Raw genomic sequence first — 25,771 nt, 5'->3', positions numbered from 1 at the left:
GAATGGGGTAGGGAGGAGCAGGGCTGATGGTGATGGATGGTGTAGGGAGGAGCATGGCTGATGTTGATGGATGGTGTAGGGAGGAGCATGGCTGATGTTGGTGGATGGGGTAGCTGATGGTGGTGGATGGTGTAGGGAGGAGCAGGGCTGATGTTGGTGGATGGGGTAGCTGATGGTGGTGGATGGGGTAGGGAGGAGCAGGGCTGATGTTGGTGGATGGGGTAGCTGATGGTGGTGGATGGGGTAGGGAGGAGCAGGGCTGATGGTGGTGGATGGGGTAGGGAGGAGCATGGCTGATGGTGGTGGATGGGTTAGGGAGGAGCAGGGCTGATGGTGTTGGATGGGGTAGGGAGGAGCAGGGCTGATGGTGGTGGATGGTGTAGGGAGGAGCAGGGCTGATGGTGGTGGATGGGGTATGGAGGAGCATGGCTGATGGTGGAGGATGGGGTAGGGAGAAAGATGGGTAATGGAGGAGGAGCTACTGAAGAATGAGGTTCTGCAGAGAAGAAGGCGTTAAGGGGGAGGATGTACAACTGGTGGGGGAGGGGCTAGCAAGGTGGTAAGATTCGAAAGGAGGAGGGGCTATCGAGGTCGGAGGACTAGATAGGAGGAGGAGCTACTGAGGTATACATACCTTGTGCAAAATAACCGAAAAACAATGACAAATCAGATAACAGGGAAAAAACATCCAGTAGAGCTGAATATTCCCTTCACCTGTCTGCCCCTCCTGAATCTCTGCCACTCCCCAATCTCTGCCCTGCCCTAATCTCTCCCTCTCCAGTGATTTCTCTGGTCTCCCTGTCCTACCACGCATCCCGCCTGTTCCAACATGCTGTTTTGTGACTTCAATCCCAAAATGGGTGCGTTTTCGACAGACGTCATGAATGGAAGATCTAACCAGGACACGTCCTGCTTCCGCGTAGACAACTCGCTCTTATTCCAGTTTTTTCTGTGTCCAGGGAAGGCACCTAAAACCTTATTCCCATGTAGTGCAGCCATAATGCTACATTAAGGTTCAGTTTCGTAGTGGAGAATGTCATTGGTATATAAAGATATTTTATTTATATTTTATTTATTCTATAAGTGCATGCTTGGACAAGAGGATAATTTGCTTTGTCAGCATCCAGATATAATGATCTATAGAGGATATTCTCTGAGAGCGCAGTGTGTTAAAGAGAATAGCAAGTTTGTACTGGGTTGAAACCAGTCTTATCTGGATCAACGAGTTTCCCCGCCATTGAATGAGGCCTGTTGGCCACCATTTCTTTGCTACTGTTTTCTGGTCCATGTTGACATGAGGGATCGGTCTATGTGACCCTATCTCTCCTGGACTTTGGTCTTTTTAATCTAAACCTCTGATAACAGCTCTATCCAGAGTAGTCAGCAGCCCCCCGTCTCTGCCTGGCTGGGTGAGCCTTCTGTGCAGGTGAGATGGGAGTCAATTAGTTATCAATGTTTTATAGAACTGTTTCTGAAACCGGTCCGGAATGTTGGCAAGTGTTTGCCTTCTAGATGTAGTTGAAGAGGTACAGTCCTACGGGAGAAACAAACCTTGCGGTAAGAAAGGCATTTTTAATTCCTTGAGTCAAGTACATTACAGATGGCATTTTGGGAAGTGAAACCACTTCAAAAGAACCAGTAGAAAATAAACAGTATTTTAATCCCCACGGTTATTGGATCAACTCAATAAATCTGTTTTAAAATAAATTTAAAAACAGCTACTTTGATATTTTAGAGTGCACAGAGAATATCCTTGGGGAATCTCAGTTTCCTCAAAGAAGCTTCAACAATGAAGTTGTGTTCATCTTCAACAGCTATGAATATACATCTGGAAATTCCCAGCTCCTCCACAGTTGTAGTGAAGACCTTTTCGCGATCGACTCTGTGAGATGAAGACAGATGGCCGTAAATGTTTCAAATTCTTGTATATTATTTATTGCTGCTGACATATCCATGTTTCTCCTGCCAGTGCTGCTTTGTCCCTGCATGAATCAACTTAAACAGAACGACGGTAGTCAGTTGAAAATCAATATAATGCTTTTCTCTGCCATTGGCTGTAAACCGACTGTCTGTGTTAAAAACACAATTTTCCTTAAAAGGACCATCTGGGAACAGGGAATCTGTACAGAGGTCTTTTCATTGTGGATATCAACCCAACTGCATTCATTCTCTAATAGTGAGGTGAAATGCACAGTGCCGTGTTTACCAATCTCTCAGTGACAGAGAACAGGGAAGTTAAGGGAGATGGGCGGAGATAAAAAAGATTGTGAGTGTTCATGTTTAGCCCGGCTCCAGGCTCCGGTGTTTTATTTTGGCGACGACACTCATGCCTTTGTGTCCCTCCTCAAGAAGGCCCGGGACTCACTGGTTATTTTTAATGCTTTCTTCTTTACCAAAGGTCTGCTGCTGCATTCTGGTCACGTCCGTGTAATTGAAGGGCGACCGATTGGGGGTACAGGCATAAAAGAGAAACTGACAGATTATATTCTCCCTCTTCCAGGATGTTGTTTACATTTTCCAGTAATTCTAAAGAAGGGATCCTCTCATCATTGTTGTAACCGCCATGACACTTGCCAAAAACAAATCTGGTTACATTCTTATTTATACACTCGGTGATAGCGGTGGGTGGGTGCGTGGGTGCGTGGGTGCGTGCGTGGCTCCGTCTCTAATGGTGCCCTAGGTCCTGTTCGGAAGCAGTGGCGGAAAGATACGGTTCCAGAGGGGAGGAGGGGAGTGTTTTCGTTCAGCAGCCACATTGATTGTCCTGCTATCTGTGTTTTCATCATTTATTTATTAATATATCCGTTTGCTCATTTCCCCTGCAGTAAATAGGCCTCCTGTCCTGGCCCGAGTCGTTGAGGGTGGCTTCAGCTGGGCTGGTTTTAAACACACACACACACACACGTACCTGAGCTATGGAGAGGGTCTTTAAAGCCAGAGTCTTTGTGTCTATAGATCCTATCCTTTGTTACTAAGCCTTTATCGCCTGGGTGCTTATAGGAATAAACAAGACATCTGTCTTTGACAGGATGACAGAGGTGTAGCATGGGGATGTCTAGGGAACGGGCTACCTGGCTAATAGAGAGCGTCAATTATAGACTATAGATTATTATGGTAGCCATGTAGACTTCTCATCCTGTTTTCCAGTTTGAATATTAAACTTGCTTTTACTCCCTCAAACAGTTGCCGTACAATGAAATGCCCCCTGGAGTGGCAGATAGGCGTGGCCTCAATTACACCAAAAGTGCAGTGTCGTTTTTTGTGATGCCTTTTCCTTGTCAACAGATGAGACGTCATTCGAGGCGGGGATCAAAGTCCAGATCCACACACAGGATGAGCCACCCTTCATTGACCAGCTGGGCTTTGGAGTGGCCCCGGGGTTCCAGACCTTCGTCTCCTGCCAAGAACAACGGGTAGGATGGCAACCCGTCGACCTGTCCACCAGGGGGGAGGGGGGACTAGGTTTGTCGTCTGGGCGGATGCACTCCAGTGGCTGGAGGAATTATTATTGTTATTTTTGGTCAAGATGCCAGTTGGCTACAAATCCATTCCGGGATTCGGATGTCGGAGCCTTGTTGTACATTATTCATGATTTGCTCATCCTGCTCCCTTTAAAGGGGCAATCGGGAGTTACTACATGAATGTTTTGACCTGTGAGTGAGGATATTTACCCATAGATCCTTGAATACCTTATAAGCTTACTGTATCAATTTGAACAAAAATATCACTGAAACACACCGCTGTTGCAAACAAAGTAAATGTGAACCGTCCACAGAGGCAAAACCAAAGTTAGAAACCAAAAAATACCTTTTCTGGTTTCTACTCGGTGTAATGCTGCTGCTTTCTGCCTACCACGGTTTTTGGAACTGTGGAACCGTGTACGACCAGAGTGGGAGGGGTCAGCGATTATCTTGCCGTCGTGCTTTGTTGCCTTTAGAGTCATGTTGGACCGCAATGCAAGGCGGGTGGAAGCCAATTACCCTCTCTGCGGACCATACAATGCACGGCAGTTTACCTCCCCAACAGGCCAGCTCAGACCCAAACTGTGTGTAATGGAGGAGGTGAGAATGGACTCCGGTGTCAGAATTGACCAGATCTTTGCCGTTTTTTTAAATCCGCTGGTGTGCCCATCTGGGATGTCATCCTCCCACCAGAGGAAACCGTGGAGGCAGACTTTGTTATCGTCTCAACTGCCTGTTCCTGCTTTAAGGTGGTTGAATGATGTGCGTTTTCAGCTGCACAACCAGAATATGCGGTTATATTTCTTTCCAAAGGTCATGTTCTTATTGAAAGCAGGGGGAGGTCACTTTGAAACCCAGTCAGTTTTCATCTTCAACCTCTGACACCTCATTTCCATTTCCTGATACACGCTACATGAATCTCATCAGTGGTTTGGTGGAAATCCACACTTTTTCCAATCAGTGCTCCCATGCTGTTTCTGGGAGATCAGAGAACCCATCTCCATATGATGTGTGCTTACCCCTTCCTCTCAATATGAACAGTATCTGCCACAGCAGACTGACGAGAGTCATTGGAAGTGGCAAGGCCTCACACCAAACCAATATCGAAACGAGACGTATTTCCAGGTGGGAGAAATATGTAATCGGTATGCATAACTCTAAAAAGCTTAACAGTTAAACAGCTGAATCTAACACCCAAGGGTTGCATGTTTAAAAATAACTTGTTCTGGGTTTCCCCTCATTCAAATGTATTGTGTGGGTGTTTGTCTGTGTGTGTATGGCAGGTGAAAAGGGACTTTAATAAGCTATATAGACGACCTAACGTGAATACCACCGCGTATGCGACCGTGTATACGTGTATGCACCCATGGATACGCATTCCTATACCCGTAAAAACACGACGTGTCAGTATACACGTTCAGACGCCTGTCCTAGACGACGTACCCAGAAGACAGAGTGCACGTGTGTACGCGTGTAGATATTATTCTGTACAGCAGAGGGCGCAGTAGCCCGGGGATCTCTACAAACAGGAAGTTGTTAAACACCTCAGACGAAGAGATGAAGAATGGGTTTGTTTTTCTGCAGGTGAGTGAAAGTAGTCATTAATCGAGCTAAAACCACCAGGCATGTGGAATGGAGTTGCTTGGTTAGACGCAATATAGCTAGTTTCTATTGGGTTTTGTTGCCTCGGTTTGCTAGTGACGTAATAATTTTTTCACTCTCGAACATTTCCCTTCCCTTCCCAACCAAAGTTCATGGCCATTGCTCAATCAAGCTTGTTGTTGCTTAATGTGGTGTAGCTCAATAACCGCAACATATTTTTTAGGCTTATAATTTTTGGTTGACCATTTTCTTTGTATTATTGTCTTTGCTATGCTGCTTTCTCTGTATAGGTTGAAAAGCATGCCAGACTGGGTGGCTAGTTAAAACCACAGACAACGAATTCAAATCGCAGACATGTTTTTCATCTACAATTTTGCATCTCTCTTTCAGGTTTCCCATGAAGAATCTATTTTATTTTAGCTTTTTCTGTAAACAGGTCTTCTTTCTCTTCACAGAAAACTGATAGGGTTACCTGTAATGTGTAGCCTATTGGCCGATAAGTTACTTTTCAGTATTGTAGATATCTTGTAAATGTACATTGTAAATATGGAAATAAATGCTTTAACAACTGGTTAATTACTGGTTATTATTCAATAAATGTACTATATACATATTCAAAAGACACATTTTGTCCATGTCTTTAGAATTTTTAAGGAATCCCTAAAATTTGCATTGCAGTTTTACATTGTAATTACAGTGCAGATCGGGAGTGTCATACAGTGGCTCTCACAAACCTGTAACTTCTTCTTTAAGAGGCTTCTCTGTCCTCCACTCATTACCTGTATTAATGGCACCTGTTTGAGCTTGTTATCAGTATAAAAGACACCTGTCCACAACCTCAAACAGTCACACTCCAAACTTCACTATGGCCAAGACCAAAGAGCTGTCAAAGGACACCAGAAACAAAATTGTAGATCTGCAATTGGCTGGGAAGACTGAATCTGCAATAGGTAAGCAGCTTGATGTGAAGAAATCAACAGTGGGAGCAATTATAAGAAAATGGAAGACATACAAAACCACTGATAATCTCCCTCGATCCGGGGCTCCACGCAAGATCTCACCCGTGGGGTCAAAATGATCAAAAGAACGGTGAGCAAAAATCCCAGAACCACACGGGGGGACCTAGTGAATGACCTGCAGAGAGCTGGGACCAAAGTAACAAAGGCTACCATCAGTAACACACTACGCCACCCAGGACTCAAATCTTGTAGTGCCAGACGTGTCCCCCTGCTTAAGCCAGTACATGTCCAGGCCCGTCTGAGGCTTGCTAGAGAGCATTTGGATGGTCCAGAAGAGGATTGGGAGAATGTCATATGGTCAGATGAAACCAAAATAGAACTTTTTGGTAAAAACTCAACTTGTCGTGTTTGGAGGAGTTGCATCCAAAGAACACCATACCTACTGTGAAGCATGGGGGTGGAAACATCATGCTTTGGGCTGTTTTTCTGCAAAGGGACCAGGAAGACTGATCTGTGTAAAGGAAAGAATGAATGGGGCCATGTATCGTGAGATTTTGAGTGAAAATCTCCTTCCATCAGCAAGGGCATTGAAGATGAAACGTGGCTGGGTCTTTGAAGATGAAAGGAGTGGCTTCGTAAGAAGCATTTCAAGATCCTGGAGTGGCCTAGCCAGTCACCAGATCTCAACCCCATAGAAAATCTTTGGAGGGAGTTGAAAGTGTTGCCCAGCGACAGCCCCAAAACATCACTGCTCTAGAGGAGATCTGCATGGAGGAATGGGCCAAAATACCAGCAACAGTGTGTGAAAACCTTGTGAAGACTTACAGAAAACGTTTGACCTCTGTCATTGCCAACAAAGGTATATAACAAAGTATTGAGATTAACTTTTGTTATTGACCAAATACTTACTTTCCACCATAATTTACCAATAAATTCATAAAAAATCCTACAATGTGATTTTCTGGATTTTTTTTCTCACTTTGTCTGTCATAGTTGAAGTGTACCTATGATGAAAATTACATCTTTTTAAGTGGGAGAACATGGGAGAAGTGGGAGAACATGCATAATTGGTGGCTGACTAAATACTTTTTTGCCCCCCTGTATTTCTCTAGAGAATATTATAAATAATTGTTTAGATTATTTTAACATTTTGACCATTTCCAGTTTTATATTATCAATATATTTATTTAAATAACAACAGTAGAATTCTAGCCAGCTATGATCATCAAGTCTTACTAACACCCTCCTATCTAAATAATAATTTATAGGCTACTTAAGAAGGTAGCCTATCTAAAAAAACATCATAAATATGCCATTGCGCAAACTTGGCAAGAAGCGCAGATAAATAAAATTCAAAGCATGTTATTTGTGTTTGTATAAAATCAGACATATAGCAGGTTATAGTTTTTTCATGCCTTGGCTAAAGACATTTTAAGTTATTTATTTGGGATTGTGATTGGCTGTATTAAATAAGTCGCAAAATTGCACTTATGTAGTTATTTGTAGTTGTAGTTATTTTGTGTCATAGCCTGTAAGTAGTATTTGTACGGTAAAATATATGCCGGTAAATAAATACGTTTGTTGCATTACCATGCGGCACAAATTTGCGACAAACTTAGATATACATTTAAATAAATAGTCTTACCAAGCTATTAGCTATGTTTTATGCCATTCCTAACTGAATGTCGACGTTGTTTAATTGTGTTTATGGCTATCTCAAATCGATTTAACAGACTAACAGTACGATAGGATACTCTGTCAAACATTACTCAGAATTGTTTAGGTCTCGGTTTCTAAATCTAGCCTAACTTTGTGCTAGAATAATCATGGCTCCACAAATAGTATTTCCATAACCATTTGGTAACTATAAACACCCTCACTATTATTTTATATTCCATTCAATTCTAACTGCTAAATATGCATTGACAATGGTAAGGGGAAAAATCATTTGAAGTCAGCCTATACACTCCCTACAATAAATTAAATAAAAAATATATATGCTAGCCTATATTATACTCTTTTAAAATAAATTTTCTTCAAATAAAATCATGTTTTAGTTTAACTTATATCACATCTCCTGTTCAACCAAATTCAGCAACATATTTTACTGTTAGAATGTCTAAATTAATAGAACGGGAAACTATTTTTAGCTATCAAGTGGCTTTTTGATCCAGAGTTCTTGTCGCAGCAGTTCTTATGTGAAACGGAGGTAATCCAAGCAATTCTGAGCGATTTTTAACAAAGAGAAATGTTGCATTTACCACTCATCGCCTGCATATAATTGTCTAACCTAGTCCACACTGGGTTGTTCCCTTGAAGCATTTTAAAAGAGACAAAGTCCAAAAACGTATTTGAATTCAGTTATTCTAAACACAGATGTTCCTTAATAGTAGGCTACACTGATTTTTCTTTTTAAATAAAAGCGCTAAATGCACCTAAACTTGCTAAATGCCCCTTCTGATGTTTGGTTCAGCCTTCTTCAGAATACAAATCCACGAAAGACCAGCACCCTCTACCGGATAAGTGAATAAATGCGTACACGTATCCACGTGCGTTCAGTCGTCCTGGGCTGGTGTGGTTACACGTGGTCTACGGTTGTGAGGCTGGTTGGATGTACTGCCAAATTCTCTGAAACGCCTTTGGAGGCGGCTTATGGTAGAGAAATGAACATTCAATTTACGGGCAACAGCTCTGGTGTACATTCCAGCAGTCAGCATGCCAATTGCACGCTCTCTGAAAACTTGCAACATCTGTGGATTGTGCTGTGTGATGGAATTGCACATTTTAGTGTGTCCTTTTATTGTGGCCAGTCTAAGGCACACTTGTGCAATAATCATGCTGTCTAATCAGCATCTTGATATGCCACACCTGTGAGGTGGATGGATTATCTCGGCAAAGGAGAAGTGCTCACTAACACAGATTTAGACAGATTTGTGAACAATACTTGAGAGAAATAGGCCTTTTGTGTACATAGAGATAGTCTTAGATCTTTGAGTTCAACACATTATAAATGATGGCAAAAATAAAAGTGACTGTTTATGCAGAAAAGAGCACATTCACAACTAATTGGTTAGTTGACCACATAAAGTCTATATTTATCATTGGTCATCTCAATCCCTGGACTGGAATCCCATTAGAATTCATAAGCATTGACCATAAGAAGGATATCAAAAAATGCTGTATTGAGGAATGACCTAAGATGCCATCCAATGTCTTCTCGCAATCTCATGAAAAATTATTGGAAAACTCTAGAATAATTTTTGTGCCATTTTCCACATCAATTACATTTTACTCTTAATGTTTTAGGAAATGAAATAATTTTCAATTTGGTCTGACTCAAATTAGTACAATATATTCCACATTACACTAGCTCGCAAAGATCATTATCTGTGTTAATTTTATACAACATTTTTTCTCCTAGTCTTTATCAAGGGTGCCAATCATTTTAGAGGTTACAGTCAATAGAGACAGAGAGAGGTGGAGAGATGATTAGAAAGAGAGACACACTCGGTGGCCTGCAGCCGCGACACCGTATGCATGTATAATCAATCCGCAGCCTGCTGAGAGCTCTTCTGATGTAGACAGCATGAATCACTCAGACACACTGAGACACACGCACTGACACGAACACACCAAAACACACGCTCCAAAACACGCACACCAAAACACACCCACCAAAACACAAACTCCAAAACACATGCCCCAAAACATACACACCAAAAAACACGCTCTAAAACACATGCTCCGAAACACACACACCAAAACACACGCTTCATAACACACACCAAAACACATACTCCAAAACACACACAACAAAAAACACGCTCCAAAACACATGCTCCAAATCACACACACCAAAACACATGCTCCTAAACACACACTCCAAAACACACACACCAAAACACACACTCCAAAACACATGCCCCAAAACATACACACCAAAAAACACACTCTAAAACACATGCTCCGAAACACACACACCAAAACACACGCTTCAAAACACACACCAAAACACATACTCCAAAACACACACAACAAAAAAGACGCTCCAAAACACATGCTCCAAATCACACACACCAAAACACATGCTCCTAAACACACACTCCAAAACACACACACCAAAACACACACACCAAAACACACACTCCAAAACACATGCCCCAAAACATACACACCAAAAAACACGCTCTAAAACACACACACCAACATACATGGTCCAAAACACATGCTCCTAAACACACACACCAAAACACACACACCAAAACAAACACACCAAAACTCACACTCCAAAACACACGCTCTAAAACACACACTCCAAAACACACACACCAAAACAAACACACACAAACCAACACTCCAAAACACACATCCAAAAATTCTCCAAACCCTTATTCTAAATAAAGCTTTTGTTTGTGTAAAAGACTAATCTTGTCAGGCCGTTTTCCGTCTTTAATAAGATCTTGTATATTTAAATGAAAAAAAATGTCTGAAGTTCTTTTTCTTAAGGCTGTCTATGTCTAATGCTTTGGTTGTGTGTGACTACACCTCAGCTAATACTCGGGGGAAGCAGCTTTGCTTGGATTACGGCATTAAGTCTGTTTGGATAGGTCTCTATCAACCTAACACACCTGGATTTTGACATTTTATCCCACTCTTCTTTGTAGGAGAGTTCAATCAGTCATATTGCAAGGGGATCTTCTGTACACAGTCCTCTCTAGTTCTGTCCATACAGCCTCCATAGGGTTTGAGCTTCAGACTCCGACTGATCTTTTTTTACAAGCCATTCTTGATTTAGCTGTATGCTTCAGATCATTGTCATGTTAAAATAGGGGAAATTCTTCTTTAACTTGAACCGACTCCCTGTAACGGACAGGTTTCTTTCAGAGGGCGGCAGCGTTCACACCAAATGATCTTGCTATTTGCAGTTTTTCATTGTCCCCCAATCCTGACCATAGCCTCCGTCTCCGCTGAGGAGAAGCTTTGGCTTAGCTGCAAACTTTTAGAATCAAGGCCCTGAAGTTAAACTGCCTTGCTCTCATCCGAACATAACCAAATTTCCTGCATGGTTTTGGGAGATTTAATGTCCCTAACTGCTAAATGTGCACAGGCTGGATGCCACCCTACCCCACATGTGGTCCAGAGTTGTGGAGAACACACACAACGTTTGTAAAACGCAAGGGTTGCCCAGTTCCTGCCAGAAAGTCCCACAGCTCTTTTGAGATTGCCACTGGCCTCTTGCTTGCCTCTGTGATGAACTTTCTCTGTGTCCTGTCATACATTTAGGTGGACTCCTGATGCAGTGGCCTGGTGGTGCTGTGTTGCTTCCAATTCATAATAATGGATTCATAGTTTTGCATGACGTGAAACACCATAAAAAATATTTTATATCCCCTTCCTGACACGTTCCTTTCAACAATAAGAACCCGTAGATCTTATGTTAACTCCTTGTGGACCATGGCTTTCTCTGAAGTACTGTATGCAACCTACAAACCTTCAAGGAAATCCTACAAGAACCCTTGATTTTAATTTTGGGCTAATCGGATTCATTTGAACTGATGTAACGTGAGTGCAAAATACCTTTCTACAGCATTTTGTTGTGTGATTGGTTGAATCTGAGCACTGTTACAACACTCATTATAAAGAGGGGCACACGTTTTCATAGACAATATTCATTAGTTTTTCACTTGAATATTGTTGGTTACAAGATAAACACATACATACATTACAAACAATGTATTAATTCAGTCAGTTTCTTTGTTATTAGACTGGTCAATCTGTTCTGGACCAAATAATAGAATTTATTCAGTTATTTTTACCCAAACATAATCTACTTCAAATAAATACAAATTGGAATGTTCTCTCCAAATGAGACTGTATTAGAGCTCTCCTCTCCTCCACTCTTTTATCTTTCTCTACATTTCTCTTTCCTTTTCCACTCTCTCCCACTCCCACTCTCTCACAAACACACAGACACACACACACACACACACACACATAGGCTAAGGCATATAAAACATTCATACTCTGCCAGGGCACTTCAGCATCAGCAAATTAGCCAGTAACCTTCAATTATGGGATCTGCCGTTGAAAACCAAACAACGCAACCATGATGTTCTCCTGTTCAGTGTTGGACAAACCCAGGGAGGGTTGCATCCCAACTGGCAAACTACTCCACATACCGTGCACTGGCTTCCCTTGGTGAAAAGTGGTGCACTATTCTGCATAGGGAACAGAGGGCAGGTTGGGATGCAGCGGTGGCCAACTAGGACACAGTTCGCCGTTTGGTACCGAGGCCCCGGAGACAACCTGAACCGAATGGTTTTCATTCCACGTATTTTGTTCCTCAGTTCTATGAATACTTCCCTCTTCCCAAACAGAAAGTAATCATTAGCATTTTCTGTGGTGTAGTATGAGATAGGAGGAGACGGAGCACGGCACGGCGTGTGAGCTTGCGTGCGTGACGTTAGCGTGACCAGGCGACTCCCTTCTCTTAAGTGTTGCGGTGAAACGGTCTACGGTTTTAGTTAATTTACTGGTCCGAGCGCACTCAGCGACACGCCATTTGATGTAGTGCCCTGTTACTGAGACACTGAGACAGAACGTTGTCACGCAGCGGGTGGGGGGGTGTGGGGGTGTGGGGGTGTGGGGAGGTTGGCTCTTCTAACCCCAGCCCAACAGGAAGAGCTACTAGCTGTGCAGGCTTTCGTTCGAGCCCAGCGCTTGACCTAATTTTAACAGTTTGCGTTCGGTTAAAAAGTTGACTGAGGTTGTGGTTGATTACTCGATGACCAGCAGGTGAATGATGAGCCGTTTAGTCACTGAATCATTTGTGTGAGTTATTCAGCACCTGTTAAAACAGCTCGTTGATTACTCGATGACCAGCAGGTGAATGATGAGCCGTTTAGTCACTGAATCATTTGTGTGAGTTATTCAGCACCTGTTAAAACAGCTCGTCTTGTTAGGTCTTGTTAGGTATGTTTACGTTGTCAGTGTGGAAGTTGGTACGATCCTGGTCGGACTGTGCCCCCCCCTGCTAATCCACACAGTTTATCTGTCCGGTATAGACTTGTGCAGCCAACGCCCACTCCAGCCTCTGTGGGCTGGTCTATAGCGGATGCACCCGGGCCCATGTGGGCCCTCTAGCCTGTCCCCTACTGACCCGTTGGCCTCTCTCTCTCTCCAACCCCCCACCTGTGTAGCTGACATACCTCCCACCCCCATGGGGCGACTGTAAGAACACTCCCATGGACTCTGACTTCTTCGGCTCCTACAGCATCACGGCCTGCCGCATCGACTGCGAGACGCGCTACCTGGTGGAGAACTGCAACTGCCGCATGGTGCACATGCCTGGTAGGAGCCTGTCGTCGGAACACATGCTCTTTCTCTTTCTCCTCTTTCTCACTTTCTCGTCTTCTCTAGCTCTCTCTGTGTCTTTCAGTCTCTCTATCCCTCTAGCGCTGTCTCCCTACCTCTCTCCTACTCTCTCTCTCTCTCTCCTTCTCTCTCTCTCTCCTTCTCTCTCTCTCGCTCTCCTTCTCTCTCTCTCGCTCTCCTTCTCTCTCTCTCTCTCTCTCTCTCTCTTTCTTCTGTCTCCCTATAGTGATGTTTTTTCACAGCATGAGTTGTCCGTGACATGGTTTTGGGCTTCGGGCTTGTAACTCCAAATTTAACTGATCAGTTTTCTAAACGCAGCCCATTGAAACGGAAACTCTTATCCGAATGTTATCCAATCAAATTTCCGCTTAAATGAACATTGATACATTAATTGCTACTCTTTGTACCAACTGCCAATCTAAGCACACCCCACTCCTAAATACAATTACGCAATACAAGCACTAATGGTGACCAAGCACCCACTTTATGTGGATGTGTAAATTCACATTGCGGCAGAGACGCCCCATAGAGATCGATTGTGAACACTACTTGCAAACAGTATTATTTAAAAAAAACATTTTAGTCATTTCACAGATGCTGTTATCCAGACTGACTTACATTTATGGTAGTGAGGACATCCTATGCAACGAAGTAGGTTTCAGCAAAGTCTGCGCTAGAAGGAAGACAAAACAAATCCTAAACATTTCAAGTGTTAGATCTAAAGAGGAACAGAAGCATCTGTGGAGTTATTTTAGATATTCTTTGAGAAGAGAGGTTTTTTGAAAACAGGCGGGGGACTCTGCTGTTCTAGCCTCAAGCAGAGGCTGGCTCCAGCACTGCAGAGCAGAGACGAGTTATGACTGGGGCAGATCGGTATCTGTGGGGGGGTGGGTCAGCCAAGAGCCCAGAGATATTGCCATTGAGGACTTGCACCATTTGGTATGTTTAGGTGTAAGAGAAGGAATGGTTGCATTATTCCCTGCTACCTATTCACTTGTAGAGATCTGGAAGGGGTTGACAGGGGTATGTAGTCTGCCAACATCTCCATGTTTTCCTCTGATAGGCTAGCGATAAGAATCACTAAATGACTTATACCGATGAAATCCTCTCAGGTGTCCAGGAGTGTACAGTGTTGTAGGGCTTGGAGGTCGATCTGGGTTTGGGTCTGTCACCGACTAATGAAGAAGAACATTTACTACTGTGAAATGGAGATGGACTCTTTGCCTCTGCCAGCGCTGTCAGACTCCGTAACAGGTCAGACTGAACGAAGAATCATCAAACTAATTAAAAGTGCTGCCCCTAGAAACAGACAGTGCCCCTAGAAACAGACGTGAGAGGATCGCGTCGAGTCCAGCCTGTGACCATCGTTAGTTGGCCGGTTACAGGTCCCATTTCTAGGGACTGGTGAAAGAGTTAATAGTTTAAATCCTATGAAACAGGATAAATTATGAAACAGGAGAACGTGGCTTCTCTGTCAAGTGTTTGCTCGTTCACCTTTATTAAACATTCTCTGTCAAGCACAAACCGTCTTTTCATTGCATTTCGATGTCTTTTGTTATTTTCTTTAAATTGAATGCAATAAATTCAATGTGGATGGTTAGAATCTATTTTGAAGAAGAATTTAAAACAAGTTATCTGTTTAGGAAGTTAGGTGGATTTACCTCTGAATACACTGTCTTCTTGCTCCCTTTGTGAGCAGTTTTACTGACACAGAGGAATCCATGAATGGAAACCATAGGGAAATGTTATGTAAAATGTCTTACATTCAGCTAAAATTATTTAGTTATTTAGTTAGTTAATCTCAAAATCTTGTGATTCTGCCTTACAGTATCTTTATGAGCAACTCTCCCTAAAAGGCTCACCTTTGGTTTATTCACAAAATACATTCTCAGAGTGTTCTCTGAAAGTAATTTTTCAAAAAACATTTTAAAAAAAACATTTGAAGAACATTAGTAGAACATTCTGTACAAGGTAGGTACACTGCTCAAAATAAAATGAGTATAAGACCAGGTCAGTTAAACTTCAGGGATATCAATCTGTCCAGTTCGGAAACATTGTGAATCAATGTCACCTGTTTTGGTGCAAATGAACGTGACAACAGATGCACTGGAGAGGCAACAGCAAGACAACCCCGAAAAGGGAGTGGTTTTGCAGGTGGTGGCTACAGACAATTGCTCTCTCCTTATCCTTCCAGACTGATTCCTCTCTAGTTTTGTGTTTTGCTAGTGTCCTTGTCACTACTGGTAGCATGAGGTGGTAACTGCAGCCCATTCAGGTTGCAGAGGTAGTCCAGCTCCTCCAGGGTGGCACCCCCATAACGTGCCGTCGCAAGAAGGTTTCTGTGTCTCCCAGTACAGTCTCAAGAGCATGGAGGAGATACCAGGAGTCGGGCCGTTACACGAGAAGAGCTGGACAGGGCCGTAGAAGGGCCTCACATTTTACTGATTAAGTGTATGTAAACCTCTGACTTCAACTGTACAAACTGAATGTGATGTTTGAAGCTCTCACACCAACTGAATAGCTACGACTTGCTACTGTCATATTGACAGGATAAACAAGGTAATGGACCATTCATATGAAAGTGTGTGAAATTCCAGATGCACATCTCCCAACTTGTCTGTTGGTCTTTTATCTGCTCCAGCCTTAACCCTCGAACAAGCCCAGGATGTAGGAACCTCCCTCACGCCAAGCGCTGACTCGTCCTTCTGTCACTCGCGCCACAGAGAGCCGTGACCCCGTCACAAACAATTCCGTCGAGAAACGTCACGGTCGTCTGGCTCAGTGGGTTTGCTTGACGCATCGACAGCTTGAGACTAGAAGGTCCCGTGTAGCTCCGCCGGCGGGGCGCTGTGGTTGGCTATAACTGCACTCATACAGGACCACAATCTGGATGAGCTGTGGTGGAGTTTCCAAACGCAGTGGAGGCTGCAGCGCCGAGTCAAGACGACATGTTATAAGACACTGAATATAAGTTTGACGTTGTTTCGGATCTACTGTCAGTTGTTCATTTTCAATTGTTTTCGTCTAATTTCTTTGCTCGGAGGAGCGCTTTTCGGATCGCGGTGTCATTCTTAATGGTGATCTGTACACAAACACATTTCACTGAAACAGCACAACATGTCGATGAAACGCAATAAACGCAGAGAAATGCAAAAACGATTGCAGACACACGCCATAATTAGAACGAAAAAATATGTTAGTAGTGGACTACAATGGTTAATGCTGGATTTGTCCGAATAATTGCTCTCTCGATTAGTCAGCCCAATCATTTTATCAACTTGTGGAACCAAGCTTTTTCAGTCAGAGGTGTTCCTATGGACAGCGCTCATATTAGGTGCTCCCTGGAAGTAACACTGTCTCAAAGTAGTTACTCCATGTGTTCTATAACAGAAAATTACCCACAGACCTAGACACATCTCTACAGTGAAGCACCAGCCCGATTCCCTATATGTTGCACTAATTATCCATGGGCTCTGGTCAAACGTGGCACCATCGGGTGCTGTCTGGGATGCAGCCCTACACAGCCTAGCTTTTCATTCATCATTCCTTGATGCTTAGCATTTTGGCAACAAAGCCTTTCACCTACTTCAGATTACCCTGTCTTTCCATCGTCAAACAGTATGAATTATGTTAAAGGTAATTTCTCAAGCCAGGACTGTGCAGTGACTGGAACAGCTAATGTGCTTGTCTATGGGAACATCGACTTCCAGACATTATGTAAACACTAATTGGCAATGACAGGACATAAAAATTATATTGCAGGTCTAGCGGAGAAGATTAAAGGCGTCACTGCCAGATTTCTGAAATATCGAATTAACTGCTTTACAAGCGTGTTAGAAATACAAATAATGATAATAAAAATATAATAAGGCAACCGTAAACATGTCGCCCCCTAAAAGTGATGCAATGACCCCCAGGACCAAAAAGCATAATTATGGTGTCTGACATGGATTAGCAACACTTTTGTGCCTGAGCATGTATGCCAAATCTCATTATTAAGGGTCAAACTTAAAAACATTTCCTTTTACCTGGTTAATGTGGTTGTTAAGAAGGGGTCACTATGGACTCATCTAAGGGTGAGGGATGTTATCAAGATGGGATGTCAATAAAAATACACAAGAGGTGCCAGGATTTGACCAATTAGTGTCTGTTTAGAGTGCCTTTTGGTGGTTGCTGGCTCTGTTTGGATGATTTCACTAAGGCAAAAGAAAGAAACATGAAAGAAACAAGCCAAAGTTAAATAACAAGAAAATCATAGGCAAACAATGACCAGTGAGAATGGTCATAGTCGTTGGCAGTTACTAGTGAAGGAGTTTTTACAGTGATCGTTATAAATGTTCTATAAACTAGGTATTAACAGCGTTTCCATGTTTATAGTTCAATAGCGGCCATTTTGATTTAGGTTTTAATATAAAAAAGGTTTTCTATTGTAACGGGGCACAGCTAGGCAGTTTAATAACAACCAGAAATGTTTTTGAAAAATGTAAAACATAACTGAAACAGACAAGTAACAAAAAAAACCGAAAAACGACCAGTCCAGGGAAGCGTTTAATGTGGGAACCGGGACTGGGGCGGAGAGCTTGGCAAGACATTGCTCACCAAAGTTTTGTGACAATCAGGACAGCGGTTTCTGAGCGTTGGCAATATTGAACACTAATCCCCTCCCCTATGGCATTGTGGGTATAATAATGAATTACCTTACAGGTTGGAGCTAATTCATTGTATCAGGGCCATCACGTTGTTATGGTGACCGGTTCTCACAGATAGAACAGCTTGAGAAAATGAAAGGAAACCGGTATTAATGAAATCAATTAATTAATTCATTTGGGAGATTAAATCAAATGTCAGGGGGTGGAGTTTCAGTCAGACAAGACAGACCAGAGAAATAAAACACAGAGCCGTAATGACAGGAATTTAATTAGAATTTAACTTCTCCTCTTCCTCCTCTTCCTCCTATTCCTTATCCTCCTGTTATATCTTCCTCGTTCAGAACATTTTGTTTCCGTCTCTGTGTCGTTTTGCCCTCAGGAGATGCGCCCTACTGCACCCCAGAGCAGTATAAGGAGTGTGCCGACCCTGCTTTGGGTGAGTAAAACCTCCAGACTGTCTGTCTGTCTCTCAGTGTGTCTGTCTCTCAGTCCGTCTGTCTCTCAGTCCGTCTGTCTCTCAGTGTGTCTGTCTCTCAGTGTGTCTGTCTGTCAGTGTGTCTCTCTGTCGGGATGGGAACTGCTGAACAGAGAGCACGACCCTGAGTACATTTGGATTCATCTGGAACTTTAGCCAGCTGAACTAGTGGAATGTTGGCTGAGTGCATAGAACTGCATGGTAGAGCTAATTATTAGAAATTGCAGTGCACATTTTCTAATCTTGAGAGAGCATCTATGTCCATGTTGTCAATGAAACAGTTACAAGCTGTTATTGGTTATTATCAAATTATAAAGCTGGAAGTTATCAAACCGAGTCGTAGAAGATACATTCAAACAGCAAGCAAAGGTTGCCAGGTTTTTACCAACTGATTAATAATGTAGTGTACACATAGTAACACAGTATACATTTATGAAGTGGACCCTCCACCCATTAATAAACATTCAATAAAAAATAGGTTGTTCAGATTCATGTTCATTTGTTACCAGTTATGCCTGAAGCGTTGTTTGATATTTCAATGCCGGCAGATTAGTCGTACTCTAGTCCAAGACTCAACTTGGTCTCGGAACCACACTGACCTGGACTTTTTTGGACTCAGGCTTAAACTTGAGTTTGCTTGAACAACTTTGAGACAGTTGCTCGGAATGGGTCGGCTGTATTGAGGAGATCACAAAGATGGACAACACGTGCACATTGGAACGAGTAACGTGGGGTGACATGAGCTTGCAGCGTAAACCATCAAGAAGGGCACTCGTCGAGTCTGAGAGGAAAAGGGAAGACGCCCAAGGGTGGACAACAACACCCGTGAGAATTTACAACAATGGGTAGCCAAGTGGGAGAGGGTGACTGGTTATACAATACCACTCCGTAACGCCACACCCGGCAGATCAGGGGATCCGGTTATGGTATACTAACGTAACAAATAACAGTATACATGAAACAACAACTCTGAATAGGATTTGAAAGTAAATGTGTTTCTGGTTGTCAAAATGTCCTTCAGGAGCTTCACTTGGCCATTCTGAATGCAACCAATATTTTGATATTTATTTTTTTCTCGCTTCGCATGTCACCCTGAAGAAATGTTTAATGCCAAAACATCTTCCTGTGGTATAATCAGCACCATCTCACATCGTCCTATCTCCACATTAACACCCCCGATTCAAAGGTCATGGCACCACTGGGAAACTCCAGGCAGGTTGAAGGCAGACCAAATTGAAATAACTACCAAACAGGCTTAATTTCCTTCCCACTTCTGGAATGTTTTGAACGGTTGTTGTGATTGAATCGAGGCAAGCGTGGCTCTGTGAATTCAGAGGGACAGGAGAAGCTATTTCAGTAGCTTTACGTTCCTGCCTCACCCAAGGCTGCATTATGTGAAAAACATGTTGACAGGATTTGATTTTAGCCTTGTTATGGACTGCTCAGCTCGGTCGCTACGTTTGAACCCGGCAACCTACAGCAAGTCACAGGCAGGGATGCTCTTCTCCATCATTGATTGGTCACACACATTGACAGTGCAAATCTCAACAAGTCCTTAAGGTTCAAAAGATAGGACAATAGTACAATAGTACAGTAGTGTTCTATAGCACATTGGTGTGACACATTTGAAATGTACACATTAAGCCTAACATTCTGCCAGTTCCAGGACTAGGCTAGACAACTTGCGACATGTTCATGATTTGTTTTGGCCACACCATTTCTCGTAACCATCAGTGCTGGGTTGGATTCATCTATTTTATCTGCTAAACTAATCGTTTTAGATGCAAAATATAGTTTCTATTACCTGTCCCTTTCAGGCTTGTTAAATTTGACTAAACATTTGGACATTTTGCTCGGCTAAATGAATACGCCCTGGGTAATTGAATCGCTGCCAGCAGGTACTCGGACTCAACTCAGATAACAATAGAGACTCAACGATTGGAGACTTGGGACTCAAGGTCTAGTGACTTGGCTATTTCTGAATGCAAGCAAAAGGTTTTCTACCAAGGTTTTTCTTCTTAACAATATTTCCCAACATTAAATCAACTTCAGCACACAACAATTGATTTTGAGTGTTATTGTATCAAAATAGAAAATGGGGAGTATTTGGAATTCAAGACAGTTACAATTTGGTGAGGGGTTTCACTTCCTTCGCAAGGCACTGTAATCCAGACCAGCAAATGTCCCTACTTTTCACTGTGTTCAATTAACTGCTTTTCCTAACAATTTCAGAAAGCCTCGGCTTCCCATCCCTGTCTGTGTCCATCTGTCTGTCCGACTGTCTGTTTATCTCACTGACTGATCCCATCAAGTGGTCCCCTTACTATTCATGGCATAGTTTCTCATAGTTTCTCTTCAATTACGTCCAATTCAATACATTAGGAGAATAATCAATCTTCTAGCTACTTCACTTTGTTTGTCTCAGATGATGCACATATGGTGTGCAATAAATTGCTTACTTGCGAGTTCACCTCTGCTACTCCCCAATTTATTTGGCGTGCCGGTTCATACCATCAACAGCCCCCTGGTAATGTGGTTGTATTCTGTTGTTGGGTCCGTAGACTTCCTGGTGGAGAGAGACAATGACTATTGTGTATGCCAGACGCCATGCAACATGACACGATTCGGGAAGGAGTTGTCCTTTGTCAAGATCCCAAGTAAAGCCTCAGCCAAGTACCTTGCCAAGAAGTACAACAAGACCGAGCAATACATCGCGTAAGTTTAAGAAAGAGTTTTGGCATATATTTTCATTACTTTTTTCAAGGTCCTCCAGATTATTGAACAAAACCAAATGGGAGATTTCGTTTGACACCCTGACATTGCTAGTAGGTTATTCATCATGTCATAAATTCATAGACAAATGTCCATGTTGTCATAGACTAACACATTCAGTCAAAAATTGCTAGCGATGCCTAACGTTGGGTAGGTCAAATTTGGTGGACTCCTCAGCGATCTTAGCTGGCTAGCTAAAGTAATACCACCTGAAGTCAATCTGATGACATTCCAATTATGACAAAGGCTTTAGCTTTAGACATATTTGTGGTTAGCTAGCAAAGTAAGTCAAAAATATCTATTGATTCTAACAACTTTAGCTAGTTCGTTATCGTTATGCTGCATATAAAATCAATCTGGTGAGTGATATCATGACCATGGGTTTATTTGCCTTCATTAATTATTTGCCTTTGTTAGGGTAGAAACTGTGTGTCTTGGAACATATTGCACTTTACACCAAATCTATGATAGTTTGGCAGTAGAGGAAGCAATACTGTTACACTTAAAAACATATTTAGCGTGATCCCTAAAATATGTAACTATATGCAATTTGTCAAGTTTAAACGAAAGTTTAAATTCAAACCGAGAAAATAATGAATGTGAAATTGTTTGATCTAATCATTATGCCAGTCGAATGTGACCTTAGGCAGATAAAACAGAAATCCATTACGGAGTCAGTTCTCTCAGACTAATTCATCATAGACATCATCTGAATTCTCAGGGGATAGCAAATTGATCCAGTCGTTTCCTCCTGTTCTGTCTATTTGAAAATTGGAATGAATTTGCATGAGTATTTGTCTCCAAAGAGAGAGGTCTAATGTGAGCGTGTATGTGTGTGTGTATGTGTGTGTGTATGTCTGATCAATGTGTGTACTGTATCTGTGTGTGCAGCAGTGTGTGACGGGCTGCTGTGACAGATAGAGATGAGGTGTGTGTGTGTGTGTGTGTAAGCCAGACATCCCAGATTAAGCAGTTAAATGAATGAGAGAAGCAAGACAGAATTTTGTCAGAAAATGTCAACACACACACACACACAGATACGCACAAACACAAAGATTGTCATGAGTAAGTATGTCATAAAAGTAAAGGCAGAAACACTCTGAATGTCTGACAAACATTGATCTGACATTCAATGGCATGTCAATGTGGAAATGTGATTTGGCCAAGTACCTACCAAACATTGTTGACGATTGAACAAGATGAATCTTTTGACCCACTTGCTAGAAATGAACTAATTAGAGAGCATGAGTGAGGAACTTGAAAGGAATGCCTACTGGAATGCTCACTTTTGACACCTATCTCGTTGCAGTGTGTTTTAATTAGACAGTCACAGGCTATGGGATGGTACAAGCTAGTGTAACAAGAGTTAAGAGCTCACTGTTAGCTCACTCCACAGCTAGCTTGGAACATTGCAGATGGAGCAACTAATGCCTGTATGTACGGCTAACCCTAACAGTTGGAATGTTGTGGAGAAGGGCAGTCATGTGTGGTAAATCAGAGGAGTGCTAGTTTGCGCCCAGTGTAGTGCCTGGCGAATTGTCAGTGGAGGAAGCTAAACTGTTAGCAGCCGTACATTGACAGGAATTTGTTTATGAACTGGAAGTGGTTGTGTGGGATTAGGGAGAGTTGATTCAGTGTTTTCATTGTCATGTTGATACAGTAGCTACGATATCAACTAGTTACTGTAGTACAAGAGCTTTTTACAAAAATTCCACAGGATTGGCTAGCTACCAACACACAGAGGGACAGATCAAAGAAAAGAGACATGCTAGTACTGCCCTCTTGTGGTTTGAATTATTTTAACAATTCGGATGGTAGTTGGTATGGAATCCCAGGGATGACAAATGTCATTAAAAGGTTATTTGATGAGTAAATTATTTAAAAAGAATAGTGAAATATAAATAAGTGTTTAATAATTTCCTTTCCTATTAGCCGACATAATAAATAAATAAAAAATCATGCATTTATCATTTACTCACCCTTTGTATTTTTCTTAGGCCTTTTCTTAGGCCTAGCACAGTTTAATCATTTATCTGTTTTCTATTTTCCTCCTGTGACAGTTCCCATAATTACAAGGGTGTGTCTAAACTACCTGGGCAGTGTCTGATACACCATTGGCTAATGATTGTGTGCGACAAACACTCGACTGCTACTGTCTGTCGGGACTAATAGTACTGTAGTCAGCCTCTAGATGTCAGTGAGATTACTTTTAGATCTAGTTTAGCTAGATAGCTAGCTATATAAAAAAAATATATATCGTTGTCTTATTGTTTTTGTTTAGTAGCCACAATGGGGTCATACTCTCTAATTGTAACAGACCTACGCGTTTTAGCAGAGGAAATAGACTGAGTCTAAAGCCAATATCCGAACATCGATCGTAACATTGTTAGCTACCACTTCAAGGGCACAGTGTTACCGTGGTAACGAAGACAACAGTGCATGAGTCAGTGGGAGAATGTCTTCTCTCCTGTGCATGTGATTTTAACAATGTCAATATCACGTTTTTTTAACCCTCCGAGATTTTCGGAAGATTATACAATAAGGTACAGTGGATATAAAAAGTCTACAAACCCCTGTTAAAATGCCAGGTTTTTGTGATGTAAAAGAATGGGACAAAGATAAATCATGTCAGAACTTTTTCCACCTTTAATGTGAACTATAATGTGAACAATTCAATTGAAAAACTAACTGAAATCTTCAAGGGGGAAAAATGAAAACCTTACAATAACCTGGTTGCATAAGTATGCACACCCTCTTATAACTGGGTATGTGGCTGTGTTCAGAATTAACCAACCACATTCAAACTCATGTTAAATAGAATTCATTACACACCTGCCATCATTTAAAGTGTCTCTGATGAATCTCAAATAAAGTTCAGCTGTTCTAGTAGGATTTTCCTGACATTTTCTTAGTTGCATCTCAGAGCAAAAGCCATGGTCCGCAGAGAGCTTCCAAAGCATCAGAGGGATCTCATTGTTGAAAGATATCAGTCAGGAGAAGGGTACAAAATAATTTCCAAAGCTTTAGATATACCACGGAACCCAGTGAAGACAGTCATCATCAAGTGGAGAAAATATGGTAGAGGCATTACCAAGAACTGGACGTCCCTCAAAAATGTATGAAAAGATGAAGAAAACTGGTCAGGGAGACTTCCAAGAGGCATCACAAGAAACTGGCATTTTAACAGGGTGTGTAGACTTTTTATATCCACTGTATATCTTATTGTATATTATAAAATATACAATAAGGTATAAGTCGGTGGCGTCACCTAATATGGGGGTTACTGAATATTAAGTTATACCCACTGAAAATTAAGTTACGCCCACTGACGTTTGCCATTGGTCAGTTAATATAGAGGTTCCAGAATATTAAGTTACGCCCACTGATGTTCACCACGGGTCAGTTTGGGGACGTCCTGGTTTGACACAGTTCGACGCTAGGTGTCATGTATGGGTATGACGTCAGTACGTTGAGTGTACTAATGGAGGAAGCAATTTCAGAGTGTACTAACATTCAAACAATCTCGGAGTCTGTGTGATTTCATTCAGTTTATTTTGTCTAGATATAACACTACTGTATGTCCAAGTGGTTCAAGCATAGATATTGAAAACAAAAGTGTATTTGCTTCGACTACATGCTGAGAAAGATCTCTAGTCTGGTTATGCTTGTACCAATTAAATAAAAAGAAAATTTTCCAAGACCATTTGCAGGGACTGAAATATTATTTAATTGTATTTTGTTTGAGGATTAAAATGGTTTGAGAGCATACAATTGAAATATATTATGTTGAATATTGAAGTGCCTATATAAATAGTTTTAAATGTTTTGGTTTCAGTCTAGAATGAGACAGTGGTGGTTTAGAAAGCTGCTGAGTGCAGTTATAATACAGACACATGCATACATACACATGCTGTCATACTCACTATGCCTGTAGTAGCCATTGCTTGGTAATATGTGATACAGTAGAGGGCCATCATTAGTGGGTTGATGGTTGAGAACCTTGCTTATTGCAGTTACAATATACACTCACCTAAAGGATTATTAGGAACACCTGTTCATTTTCTCATTAATGCAATTATCTAATCAACCAATCACATGGCAGTTGCTTCAATGCATTTAGGGGTGTGGTCCTGGTCAAGACAATCTCCTGAACTCCAAACTGAATGTCAGAATGGGAAAGAAAGGTGATTTAAGCAATTTTGAGCGTGGCGTGGTTGTTGGTGCCAGACAGGCCGGTCTGAGTATTTCACAATCTGTACTGGGATTTTCTCGCACAACCATTTCTAGGGTTTACAAAGAATGGTGTGAAAAGGGAAAAACATCCAGTATGCGGCAGTCCTGTGGGCGAAAATGCCTTGTTGATGCTAGAGGTCAGAGGAGAATGGGCCGACTGATTCAAGCTGATAGAAGAGCAACTTTGACTGAAATAACCACTTGTTACAACCGAGGTATGCAGCAAAGCATTTGTGAAGCCACAAC

General features: G+C 42.0%; 1 protein-coding gene across 3 annotated transcripts in view; it reads left to right on the top strand.

Annotated features, from left to right (window-relative positions):
* The window catches only part of asic1b (acid-sensing (proton-gated) ion channel 1b), a 249,148-nt gene that overhangs the window by 210,132 nt on the left and 13,245 nt on the right, over positions 1-25,771 (top strand). For all 3 annotated transcript variants that reach the window (XM_029114206.2, XM_029114204.2, XM_029114205.2), the window contains 4 exons: positions 3,286-3,413; positions 13,222-13,372; positions 18,425-18,481; positions 21,082-21,235. In XM_029114206.2, the coding sequence (XP_028970039.1) occupies positions 3,286-3,413; positions 13,222-13,372; positions 18,425-18,481; positions 21,082-21,235 (490 nt within the window). The remainder of the gene's footprint in view (positions 1-3,285; positions 3,414-13,221; positions 13,373-18,424; positions 18,482-21,081; positions 21,236-25,771) is intronic.

This window comes from Esox lucius, chromosome 17, assembly GCF_011004845.1.
Source record: "Esox lucius isolate fEsoLuc1 chromosome 17, fEsoLuc1.pri, whole genome shotgun sequence".
NCBI lineage: Eukaryota > Metazoa > Chordata > Actinopteri > Esociformes > Esocidae > Esox > Esox lucius.
The sequence above is the reverse complement of the archived record's forward strand: the minus strand, read 5'-3'. Positions and strand labels throughout refer to the sequence as shown.